The sequence below is a fragment of the Habropoda laboriosa genome, unplaced genomic scaffold (assembly GCF_001263275.1).
Source record: "Habropoda laboriosa isolate 0110345459 unplaced genomic scaffold, ASM126327v1 scaffold597, whole genome shotgun sequence".
NCBI lineage: Eukaryota > Metazoa > Arthropoda > Insecta > Hymenoptera > Apidae > Habropoda > Habropoda laboriosa.
Genome location: NW_017100768.1, coordinates 96,687 through 108,761, shown reverse-complemented (window position 1 = coordinate 108,761; position 12,075 = coordinate 96,687). Strand labels below are relative to the sequence as shown.

The window sequence follows — 12,075 nt, the reverse complement described above, 5'->3', positions numbered from 1 at the left end:
AGCTGAAACTGGGTCAACATTTGCTAGCCAATCTGAGAAAAGAACGAAATACGTCCGCAAGAACAGACCGCCTCTGCGATGTCGAACGAGATCCGACCAGGTGCTCTTTCACTGTCGATCCGAAACTTCGATATTTTTGATCCGTTTCAGAAATCTTCAGTCCGAAACGTTCGTTCGTTGCCACACTGACTACTTTATCATCGAACCTCTTTCAAATTTTTCCGAAATTCCTAACCTTAAAATCTGTCATCTTCTTTGATTGAAAAATAGTGGTACGCTCCTCTTTATAGTGCTGCGTTCATTTATGGCGGTTGTGAAGTCTCTTGCATGCGTGAACACAGCTGATATTTTTCATATATTTCGCAGCTGACAGCAGTACACATTTTTGATATTTAAAATTAATTTCTTCCGAAAGAAATCTTCGGATAAAAAAAATTCTATATTCGTGCTAGTGGAAAAGGTTCGGATTGAAATAAAGTCGCTGTGCACGAGAAAATATTACGTATACGTAGGAATATTCTGTTAGGACTACACTCGTGTCCGCGTGGAATGAAATCAGAGAATTTGTCTTCGCTCTGTTTGCGGGAAATTGCATTTAACGTGGTATTCGGCGTCGAAAAGCGCGGGGATGCACCACGTTCTCTGTACAACCACGAACGCCTGGATTGATTTATCACGCGCGCCCGAACCTTTCTTCGCTGACAACTCCAAAATGGCCGGTGTCAACCGTTTCTGAAAAACAATCTAGTTTTCTGACCGCGCGCGCAAGTACGAAAATTAAGACAAACCCCCGGAAAAACCGGGAGCAGATATCAATTTAACGCACTGCGGAAAAATAAGAATTATTATTGAAACGTGAAAGTTTCGCAAATTTTAATTCATACAAATTGAATCTGAATTACGATTCAGTTTTTCTTCCATTGCAATTTCCATTTTAAGTGGGTATAGAAGTCCGATCGGCTCCGCTCGATGTTACATTATATTCGCGAGTATTCCTGCGATCTAAACATACTCGCGTTTGAAAGTAGTGCCAACGTAATGGTATCTAAATTACCACGATATTTTTAATTATACTTTTTAAATAGATTCATCTTCGTTATTTAGGAGAAATATTAAAATTAATTCGTTTTTAGTTCGCTGTAGGATAATAATAAGATGCATTTTAATTTTAGCGTCTAAATTACGAACATATTGGCAGACGTAGATTGGCAACATTGTTACTGTAATGTACATATATATATTCATGAGACTGTAACTAGAATAGAACGTGCGATGTTATTGAATCGTGAAATCGTGTTACTATTCATTTTTCATCGAGGTAATGGCAGCTCAAATAACGAGATTCAGATTTCCCTGCCAATATTGTGTTACATCGTAAAAAAGTATTCATAATTACGCTGTGTTATATAAAACATAAAGTCGTATAAACACAAAAGAGCAAATATTCGCGTTTGAAATTGAGGTTATTTTAAAAGAACAACGTAGAATCGTGGGAAAATATGGAGAAAACGCATAATGAAAATAATATTGTACGCGTTTTTATACCTGCACGTCTTCCGTGTATCTTATTTGACGGAGCATATGACATTACCAATTACAATATGGACGGCGGAGACCCGTGAAGGAGAAACAGAAAGAAACGAGGAGCAAGAAAAGCAGAAGAAAAAGGAAGGGGAGGAGGAGGAAATTGAGGCCGTGCCGATGACGGAACAGGTTATGGATCCTAACATAAAAATAACCGACGTACCGGACGTGGAGGAAGCCACGGAGGACTGGGACGCAAACTGGGACAAGAACAAGGTCATACGAGATGTCGCCTATTATATTCGGGCACACAAATTCCAGGACTACGATCGACGTTATTACAGGAAGCTGGAAGACGCGACGAGCAGACTTTACGAGGAATTTCCGAAACCTCCTTTGAGGTCTTTGCATTGGGAAGTGCGTAGGTATTGTAAACCATTGGCTCGATCGATAACTCAGGTTTGATCATTCCAAATCGGTATTTTATAATGCACGAAAACGTTGGTTAATTTATCGTCAGAAATCCGAAGCGTAGGATTTAACAGTTTACGGTTTAACGTAACCTCACTTTTATCCACGTCTCGCTAGAAAGTGACATCTTATTTATGCGACAGTAAGATATTTATTTCTGGAATAAAATCTCTGTTTTATGCTTTCCTGAAGGATTAAATCCTCGTTGTATGAAATTATACGCATAGTTTTATCGAGAAATGTAATTTTTTTTTTTTTTTGGACGATGTTAATTATTTACCTATATGTATTTTGTACGCCAAAGTACCATCGGTTTATTTAGTCGAAAGAATGCGCAATTGAAAAATTAATTGGTAGCAAATGGAGTGTATTTTTGTTTAATTCAACTCGGTTTGAGCTGGACGCGTGAAGCAATTAAACGGTCTGAAGCTGCTCGTAACGAACGTCAAAAGCCGCGCTCGCTGTACGACGGACGAAAAAAGAAACTGCGAACGTGTCGGTATCGGTGACATGGCGTATTATTGTGCGCAGGCACTGCGATGCAAGCTTCGTCGAGTGTCTGAAATATCTGGAAAGGATCATTACGCTCACTGGCCTGAAGCGGGAAGACGACACTGTCACGATCGTGAAAGAACAGGAATGGAATTTAGCGAACAATGCCAAGCAGATTCAGGCTGCTCGAAAGGACTGTCAGGCGAGTCAGAAGCGTGACGATCTAACCGCGCTTCCCTTTCAAGGTCCAATAGGCAAGTACTCTCGAGAGAGAGACCCCGCTAATCAAAAAAGGAAGGTTAACGATCGATAGCCCGAAGAAAAATACCTCTTACAAACAATTTTTCGTTTCCTTTCCAATTCCTACACGTTCGAAGCGCTCCACTTTTCTCCTTCGTGAAAGGTCAATTTTTGCGTAAAAAAATAATCACCCGTTATAGTGTGTTTTGTTGTGAACGAAACATTATTTACTTGTGTCCTTGCATCTCGGCTCGTGTGTTTACACGCCGATAATCTTAACCTAAAATGTTAACCTTTTAATGTCGGCCAGTGTTTTGTTTCGTTTCTTTTTCACACTTGAGTTTCTTCCACTACCGTTCAAAGTCCTATTTATCTGGCTATAAGCTACACGATTAAACAGAGCTGTATAGATTGGATGAAATTTGCACGTAAAATTGTTGTGACAAACTAGGCGACTACCTTGTTACCTTTGCTCTATTAAATTTTTCAATTGAATTCTCTTTTCACGAATTTCGTTTCTAAAATTCGCGCGCGCCACTTTTCACGTCAAATTTCAACTGCCAGAAGTTACGAACACGCCGAGCAATTCGATTATCTAGAATTGGAACGGTCAAACGAAAAATTATTTACCCTGTACGTTATTCTTGTGGACGTGCCGGTTAAATAAAGAGGGGAATATTCTAACTTAGAACGGTTCCAATGGCGTACCACGGTGAGTTACTATATGTGCTGGTACACGATGCTCGGTGTGCCGGAACTGAGCATTTTCGGGGAGACCTGCGACAACCACGCCAACTGCCAAGTCGAATTTGGAACGGGGAATCAGGATCCGAGAGCCGATGACACGAAACCGTATGCCTGCGCCATTTATAGTTTCTGTCCGGATCATTGTTGTCCCATGAAGCATATACGGGATATGACGGACTGCTATCAGTCGCCACACAATCCCTGTTACGCTGGGAATGCACCGGGTGCGTAGAAATCACCTTACACCCTTGACGTAAGAGGATTGCCGCCGCGCCGTTTCACAGAACTCCACGCCCGGGCTAATTTCATGCGAGAGATCGCATTATTCCGCCTATCAAAGACCACGTCGTCGTGTGTTCGCCGCGAAATGTTTATTAATTAACCGCATCCGTTGGCATTACATTGCTTAATTCTAGCTTCTTAAGGATGTATTAAGCTTTCTTGCCATATCTTTATTGTCTGCTTTTTAAAGTGAATTAGTAGATGGTGAAACGAAGTTTTTCGAATTATTTATTCACTGTTGAATATATATATTTGTATTGAAAAGACAGTTACAGTTACGTCAGTAAAAACGTAGAGATATGACTAGCAACGAATTCTAACCTCGCTGCATTGTAACGGAACTGACACTGAAAAACAAAGTACGGCACTGGGCCTGGCATGTCTAAACGCGCGCATCTGGAAATAAAGTAACGATATTTTTCACCGCTGACACTGACGAAAATTCACAGAACCGAGTGGACACGTCACTGACACGAGTAAATCTTTATCACTGATCGATGCAACGTAAAGAAAGAAGCGCAAGAAAATTGTTTTTGCATAACAATGACCGTACAAGTATTTAAGTGTTATCTTGCAAAAAAGATAGACAGAGTAATCGTCTGTTCGATGAAATCATTGCGAATAGATCAAAGTTTCGTTAATTAACAATCGATTAGTTTTATCTTTCATACTTTTTGCAGAGAACAGAGAATGCACTTTGAATCGAGGTAACAATACTGATTTTCCCAGTTTGCTATCGAACCAGATCAACATTACCTGCGAATGCCATGAAGCTGGCTACGAGTGGTCGGCTAGATTTGGTCTCTGTATCGACGTGAACGAGTGCACACGTGGTGAGCACGGTTGTTCGATAGAAGACGGAGAAACGTGCATGAATTTGCCCGGTGGTTACGAGTGCGTTTGCAAGTTTGGTTACGTTTACGACACAGAACGGAGAGTATGTACTTTCAACTCTGAGATCGAGGAATTATTGGCTGAGAAGAAGGAATCGAACGAAACGGACACGAAGAGCATCATTGAGAAGATCGTTAAAGCGATTACGAAATCATCTTGTAACTGCGTCGTGAGCGATGTCGCAGTTCTGTTTACCGCGCTTCTCTCGTGTTTTTTCCTATTAGAGGAAATTGTATGATCTACTTGTGTAATCGTGAAATATGTTTTATTGCTGCAAGTAGCGTGTATAAGTGATGATTTGCAACTGTTTGTTTTTAAGTGAACTTTTTGTCATTCAGTATTATCGTACCGGTGTTATTAAAATAAGTAGAATGTAACCTAACCTATATCAGAAGTTCAACTGTGAAAGGTATAAATAACATATCAAATACTGTTGTTTAATTAAAGTGATGAAACTACTAATTATCAACTGAAGTAACATTCGTTGCGTTAATGTGACATTTGGCAAAAAACTTGTTTACAATCTTTGCAGCAGTGAGAAACGAAAAGATAATATTTGCACAAAAAAGAAAACCGCTTGTTAGAATAATTTATATGATTTGATGAAAACTGTTTCCTTTACTTTTTATCTACGTGTAATGGTAACAGTACAAAGGAACAGTTAATAATTCTTGACGTTTGCCGAGTTAATTAAATTAATATCGACGAGTAAACCGTTCCAGCTTGTAAAATTGTGTCCGTAACAATTCAAATTTTAATCTTGCCGTGTAATAACGCGATTCCATGTGTTCCCAACGCTATCGCGACGGGTTCCTCTAGACGGTTATTTGCTCTGCCAGAGGAAAAACGATGTTTTCCCGTGGTTCACGGTATTTAGCATAATAAGCGCGGATAGCAATGCTAAATGGTAAATAGAAACCTCTAATGTGTTTTGTGTCTCGTTTTCCCAAGCATTGCTTCGTGAATAAATACATAAAATCTATGTAAAGATCATATTTTCTTCGTGAAAAATATTTCCAAATTTGAACTAGTAAACGAAAGACCGAAAACAAACGATTTAGTACCAGGATTTAATAAGTGTTCTCTGGGTAAAATCGACTGTATAAATCCTTCGACTGGAAGAGAAACCATATCGCGGACACTTTCCGTTGTGCGGTATTAGAAAGGCGTTTTAGGTTAGGTTAGGTAACGAGTGGAAGCCGTAAGGCAGCACTAATGGTTTGGAAAAGCGATCTTTCAGTGGACGATTCTTATATTGCGTTTTAACCATTCAGAATGTATTCCACACTTGAAAAAGGAAAATGTGCAACTAGGCGTGTGATAAAGTGATTTAATCTAACGAAAGGGAGCACTTTAAGAAATTAGGCTGGTGATGCGTAGGCAGCTTTAAAGACATCGTTACTTTTGTACGCTATTAGCCCTTTTCCGGCCTTTGAGCGCCTTTTACCGAGAGCTGCTGCTTAAAAGGACCCTGTTCATTTTCCGCGTAAACTACCCATCATGGAAATTCACTCAAACCGAAACGCAATGATCTTCGAGAAATCGAAGCACGCACCGTTACTACCAACTTTAAGGAACTACGTTAAAAACGTTTTTTTTTTTTTTTAATGTTTCAATTTCAAGGTATGTTTCTTCTAGCATAATTTTGTAATTGTTCATTGTATAATATATTAAAAATTTAATTTTATACCGATGTGTTAAAATCTTCGAGCATCTAACAAATTGAAATCTCGTTCTTTTTCCGAAAAACTTTTGCTTAAATTTAGCTCCCTAACTTTTAAATTGTTTTCGCGTCTTTAAAACTTTGATTACTTCTTTAACTCGTTTTATAGGTTAAGTTAGATTTTTTTTAAAAGAGGTTACAAACGTTAAAGTTGCCACGAGGGAAAAATGAATTAATTTTAGATTTTAGAGCTCGTAATATTTTTTATCAATCTGGATTATGTTTGGAATGTTTGACTCGAAGTATATGCGTTACGTGTATGTTTCTTCGGTTCGAACGCAGAAGCGTTCACGTAATCGATAGTACCTAGAAAAATGGATCTACTTGGGCCGAATCGGAACGCGATGTGTTTCCAGTTGTTTGTTACCACACTGTTCATAATTACACCTTTGTGTGGTTTACACGCGATGCCGTTGTACCGAGCTAATAATTTGTAAATGTTTTCTTACTAAACAGCTACATGTGGCGCGATTTAAAATTCTAATTTTGCGTGCTATCCACTGACGTGCATGTGCTGCCGTACTTCGTATACATATACATTGTGTCCGCAAGTTAAACAAATCGCGATAATATTTTTAGATAATCGCTGCTGTCAGATTTTCCAATTTCTTCTCAATTTTTAACACGTTATTCGACAGATTGCCATCAAACTTATTTTTCCTTATAAAAATAAGAATAAAACGCTTAACAATTATAAAAAAAAAGAGGTACGAGTGATAAAAAATTAATTAAAACAATGTTGCCCCAGAAGAATCATTAATAAAATACGAATATTGATAATTTTCTGAAAATCAGAGTAAGGGAAATAAATGGTAATTAAATCACAGTCTCTTAAATCGTACGTTCTATTTTACCAATGTTCTCGAGTTTCCACCCTCCTCCATACAGCCATACATCCAATTTGCCATTGCATCGAGACGGTTATTAATTTACGGTAATTAACTCGTGGTACGTCCAATCGACTGACGTATATAATAATTTCGTGCGTGAGTCGTCGTCGATGAAGCGAGTCCATAGGAATGTATAGCGATCGTTCTTCGTGTTACTTCCGCGCTACTGTGGCGTAATTACCGAATTATGTGCACGTGTCTCGTAATCGATAGCTTTTTAAGGACAATGCAGCGCACCGAGCAAATTCGCGTAACGTAACCTCACTTTTGTCGTATCGCTGCACCGTTGAATATCCAAAGTTGATTTTTTCCAAAACGAGGACTCGTATCGAACGACGTTATTTTAAATTTGCAATTTCATTTTTCACAAGCAATCATATCGTACGAATCACTCTAATAAGATTTCGAAATATGTAGCGCCCGTTTGAATTCTGTCACTTAGCCCCGACGAAGATTTTCTAATCTTGTTCACGTTAAATTCGAACAGCGGCGTTCTATTAAGAAGCAATCGATATCGACTTTGGTGTCCACCTATCGGAATTGCAAATTCTGAAAGCGCTTACGGTAATTGCGATACCGATCCTAGAGCGGGACACCCAATTCGATAACGAATATCGTTCTACTCATAATTCGCCGGCGACACCTATACGGTATAAATACGTACGCGGAATCTAGGTTCCGTGACTTTATGCGCTATTTCGAGCACCGTTGCAGAAATTCCATCCTACCATTATCGACGTGTCTAATCGTCAATATTGAATTTCACCAAAAGGAAAATGTCAGAATGTGACAATTTCGGGTGTCATAGGGCAATTATAACCCTTATTTATTTTAGAAATCAGGTTATGTTACTAATTTCAACATTTTTACATCGAAATTTTTTTTCAATGTAACAGCTTCACAATTTTTCGAAAAGGTTATGTACCGATACTTTCGATCTTATTTCGTAATATCTGCACTCGGTATACGTATTTTCTTCATTAAGCTGGTGTTTTATACAATTTCAAATCCTTTCAATCTTCCCACGGCTTAAAAAGAAAAAAATAATACGTAGAATGGAGCAAAAAGGACGTTCGAAATAGAAACTTCACGGGTGTCGAAAGGTATGCGTCGAGGAAGGTGAGCGTGATAGAGCGAAGCGTGCTCGCGACGTGAGTAAACATTGTCACCGGATACACGAATGGATATCGACGTTTCTTGATAACGAACGCGTCCGTCAAAGCGGATAGCGACGCAGGTTCCATGCGTGCCTCGCGGTTTCTTCCAAATTGGCTCGATTTTGTATTCGCAAACAGCATAACCTGCACGTCCGCTGAGGGCAGAGAGCGAACGAACAGGCTGCTCCACGCGTCCAAACATGTGCGCGGAAAAAAATGTACATATTCATGCGATGGAAATAAAGAGGGAGGATGGTCAGAGTTACAGAGGGAAATTGCGCGTCTAGCAGCCGGAAAGGTGGAAAAAAACCGCTCACCGATGTTTCTACTCGTGAATTCTCTTTAGAATTATTCACCATTACGACATCGATTTTACTCGTTCCTACTAGTATATTAGTGCCGCTCTGTGACTCGCCTGCAAGCTCTCCAATTATTTTGTTGGTTAAATGCAAATTAATTATTGTCTCATTTTCACGAGATTGTTCCAGCCGGTATACTAAACTAATTCTATTGCGTGTCTCGTTTGCTGTTTACTCGAGGGGCCGTCGTCGACCGTGACGGCAAGCTTCTGCCCTCTGGTGGCCGTCTTGGCTGCTGGTGGGGGGCCAAATTGGGGCCAATTCATATCGAGACGTGAAAGTGTCAAGTCTCTGTTAACGTTGTTTACGGTGAAATTCCGATTGACTTTCTCTCTCTCTCTCTCTTTTCTGCTTATATAGGTTCTTTTAATTTCTCAAACGTCATTTCGTACGAAGCATGTGACTTTTCAAATGTTTTACATTGGTTGTGAAACAACGTGTAAGCGAAATAAATTGGGATACACTGGATTTCGATTTTGAAACATCAAGCCTGGTCGTTAAAGGGAAAAGTTGTAGAACGTTGGGGTATATAAAGTACTATTATTCGAGGTAACCTGTTATCCAAACTATTTCGTTTCCCCAACAGGTTCTAATAAACGTAGTTTCAGCGTATTTCCTGCCGCGTATTACCGTTTTCGGGGAACGAAAACGCGAATGGCCCCAATTTAAGGTGGATAACGTTATCCTCCAGCGAACCGCGCCATTTCGCGCACGTTAGAACGTTTGTAAGTGAATAAACGCGTTACGCTACCGAAACTCTTCTTTCCGAGGCTGGGATCGAGCGGCGCACTTCACGGACACAAACTCTCCGCGTTGTTGGCAATCTTGCCGAGCGTAGCAGCACTCTCATTTACATGAAGATGTCCCCTGAATGTCTGCGAAGCGTCTGTGCGCGATCAAGGGCCGTCCGTTTCTCGTTTGTCGCTGTTGGTACGACTGCAACGACCGCCACACGAGACGTAACGCGTTAAAGGGAAACTTATGGAACGAGCATCTTCGGCACGAGATTGAATTACGATCGGTCGCACGAGTGTGTATCTTGGAATATTTGTGTAAGGCTGCGCGTGCAGCGAATATTGCAGGTTATATAAATACTCGTTTTGTTTTTTACTCTTGGTATTTTGCGGCTTGCCGCGAACCGCTTGTCAGGCAAATTATCACACGCCGAATATAGGTTAATACGAGGTCGTAAAAGTGCTGATCGTGATTAAGGCGACAATAATAAAACACATTTCTAGAGTGAAAACATATGTAGGTACAGGGTGCTTCGGTTATAAGGAACATCGAAATGATTAAATATAAGGAAATAAGGCCAAAGTAATCGATTTTTTTGCATATTAACATGTGTATTTCTACTGTCTTCCACTATTTTTGCACATATTACGATTGCATGGTGTCGTAGGTCGTTGAACTCGTCTCGATGCCGGCTGCAACGTAGCAATATACAAAACAGACATTAACATGGAAAAAAAATGTTGACAAATGTTGGGAGGACTATTTAATTACCAGACGCACATTCTCGAGTCATATAAACTCCTCTTAATCATTTTTTCTTGTAAATTTAATTCGAAAGGTGAAATATTAGGTGGAGAAATGAATTCTTTCCGACTTTTGGGTACGATAAAAGTTTCATTTAAGAAAAATGAAAACAGATGAAGCGTCGAAATAATTTCCCTTACTTTTTATGATCTTTTGAAACATGGTGGTTTTGTATTAATTATGTGAATCCAGTCTGAATTCAAACTCTCTGTCCCATATTCTGCGACGTTTCCAAGCAATAATCTACAATAATTTCATTATATCGATTGTATGAAAGGTAAAATAATTGTAAATAAAATTTAGCAAAAATTTTCGAATCTCGTATCGGGGCTTGGAATCAAAATTATGAGGAAACAGCGACGTCGAAGTTTCTTCTTTCCGGGTAGGGGAAAAGTTTGGAAAGAAGAGCGCCCGTTTCCAATTAATTTTATCGATAAATAAATTAGCGGCTCCTCCTCGTCGACAGCTCGTGAATACTCATTAAGGCGGCAAATTGGTGGGCAAATTAGCTGAAACAGAACTTTACTCGCCGCGTTCCTACGGGTCGTTCCTTTAATTCGTTTTCTCGTCGAAACCGTTTCGTAAATTTACTGTTTTCGCTGCTTGCGAATTTCACCGCTTTCTCGCTTTGTTGCCTACCAACTTTCAAACCAGAGACACATCGAACGCCTTCGCGGAGTAACTAAAGTTACTTAGAACGCTATGAATTTCCAGCTGAATTTATTCCAGCTAAAAAGAAGAAAGAAAAATCAATTTTTCACGTTGACATTCCACAGAAATGTGTAACAACGTTTAACCCTTTCGCTAAAAAATTTCTTAACCTAACAGCGAAGAACATTTGGCGAGCAGACTACCAACACGGTCTATGACGTGCGCGCTTGAAAAGCTATTTTCGAGGAAACCGTTTTTAGCTTATTTAATTTCTAGAAATTCGACAATGCCTCAATAGCAAATTGCCGCATCATAAACCAAGGGTTTCCGAAAGGTCCGCCGTACGAGGCCCAGAGGCCCGGACCGGCAGGTCACGAGTACCTGACCTGGAGGAAACTCAGCTGTGTCGCCAAATGACGTCACGGGAAAAACCTCCCCCGCCAAGTCGCACTGCGGTCCCCGAAAAAGCGCGCCAAGGGCGCAAGGGACACGCAGCGACTCGGAAAGAAATTACCTGATTGGTTAACACCGATGTGACGGGTTAACCAATCAGGGATGATTAACACGTAGCCGAAAGGCAGTAGGAAAAAAGCGAGTCTTGCACGGACCTCCAAAGCCGTCAGCCAACGTTTAATAAAGATCTCACTACTACCGTGTGGGTACGTAGCGTAACCCTAGTCACGCCTTATTATTCGTAACCACATTCCTTCAAGTTGAACCAATTAAGGTGGAAGTGCATCGAAAGGCTTGAAATTTTCGTAACGAAAGGGTTAACACTGAAAGAAAATTAACGCGCCAGAATTCCTACACTTTCATCCCACAAGTTCCCGCCTAAAGCGCAAAATATTCGTACGAAAATCCGCGAAAATTACTGCAGCGACGATATAACGTTTTTATAAAAAAAAAGAAAAAAGAAGAGAAATAGGAAGAAGTGGTGGAACGAGAAAGCGCTTACGTCTTTTTCTTTCTGAAATTTAAACGTTGGTTGTAAATATCGAGCTAAATTCTAATACTTCCTGGATGGTATCTGACGAGAGAATGCAGCGGTGGAACGGCAAGGAGAAGTCCGTGGCATAAGTAGTCAGAGGTAAGTAAGTGGGCTGCAG

The 12,075-nt window shown here is 40.0% G+C and overlaps 1 protein-coding gene across 1 annotated transcript; it reads left to right on the top strand.

Moving 5' to 3' along the window:
• Window positions 1-1,434: 1,434 nt before the first annotated feature.
• LOC108577182 lies at window positions 1,435-4,888 on the top strand. Its single transcript, XM_017940294.1, has 4 exons — window positions 1,435-1,949; window positions 2,527-2,741; window positions 3,417-3,700; window positions 4,439-4,888. The coding sequence occupies exons 1-4, from the start codon at window positions 1,516-1,518 to the stop codon at window positions 4,886-4,888; spliced, it is 1,383 nt and encodes a 460-aa protein (XP_017795783.1). The 5' UTR covers window positions 1,435-1,515.
• The last annotated feature ends 7,187 nt before the right edge of the window (window positions 4,889-12,075 follow it).

What these genes read in the sequence shown, in the direction of transcription:
- LOC108577182 (XM_017940294.1), top strand. Translation starts at nt 1,516, where the DNA reads ATGAAAATAATATTGTACGCGTTTTTATACCTGCACGTCTTCCGTGTA. An exon ending in TTGCATTGGGAAGTGCGTAG is followed by an intron (nt 1,950 to 2,526) that starts GTATTGTAAACC and finishes TATTGTGCGCAG; the next exon opens with GCACTGCGATGCAAGCTTCG. An exon ending in ACGCTGGGAATGCACCGGGT is followed by an intron (nt 3,701 to 4,438) that starts GCGTAGAAATCA and finishes CTTTTTGCAGAG; the next exon opens with AACAGAGAATGCACTTTGAA.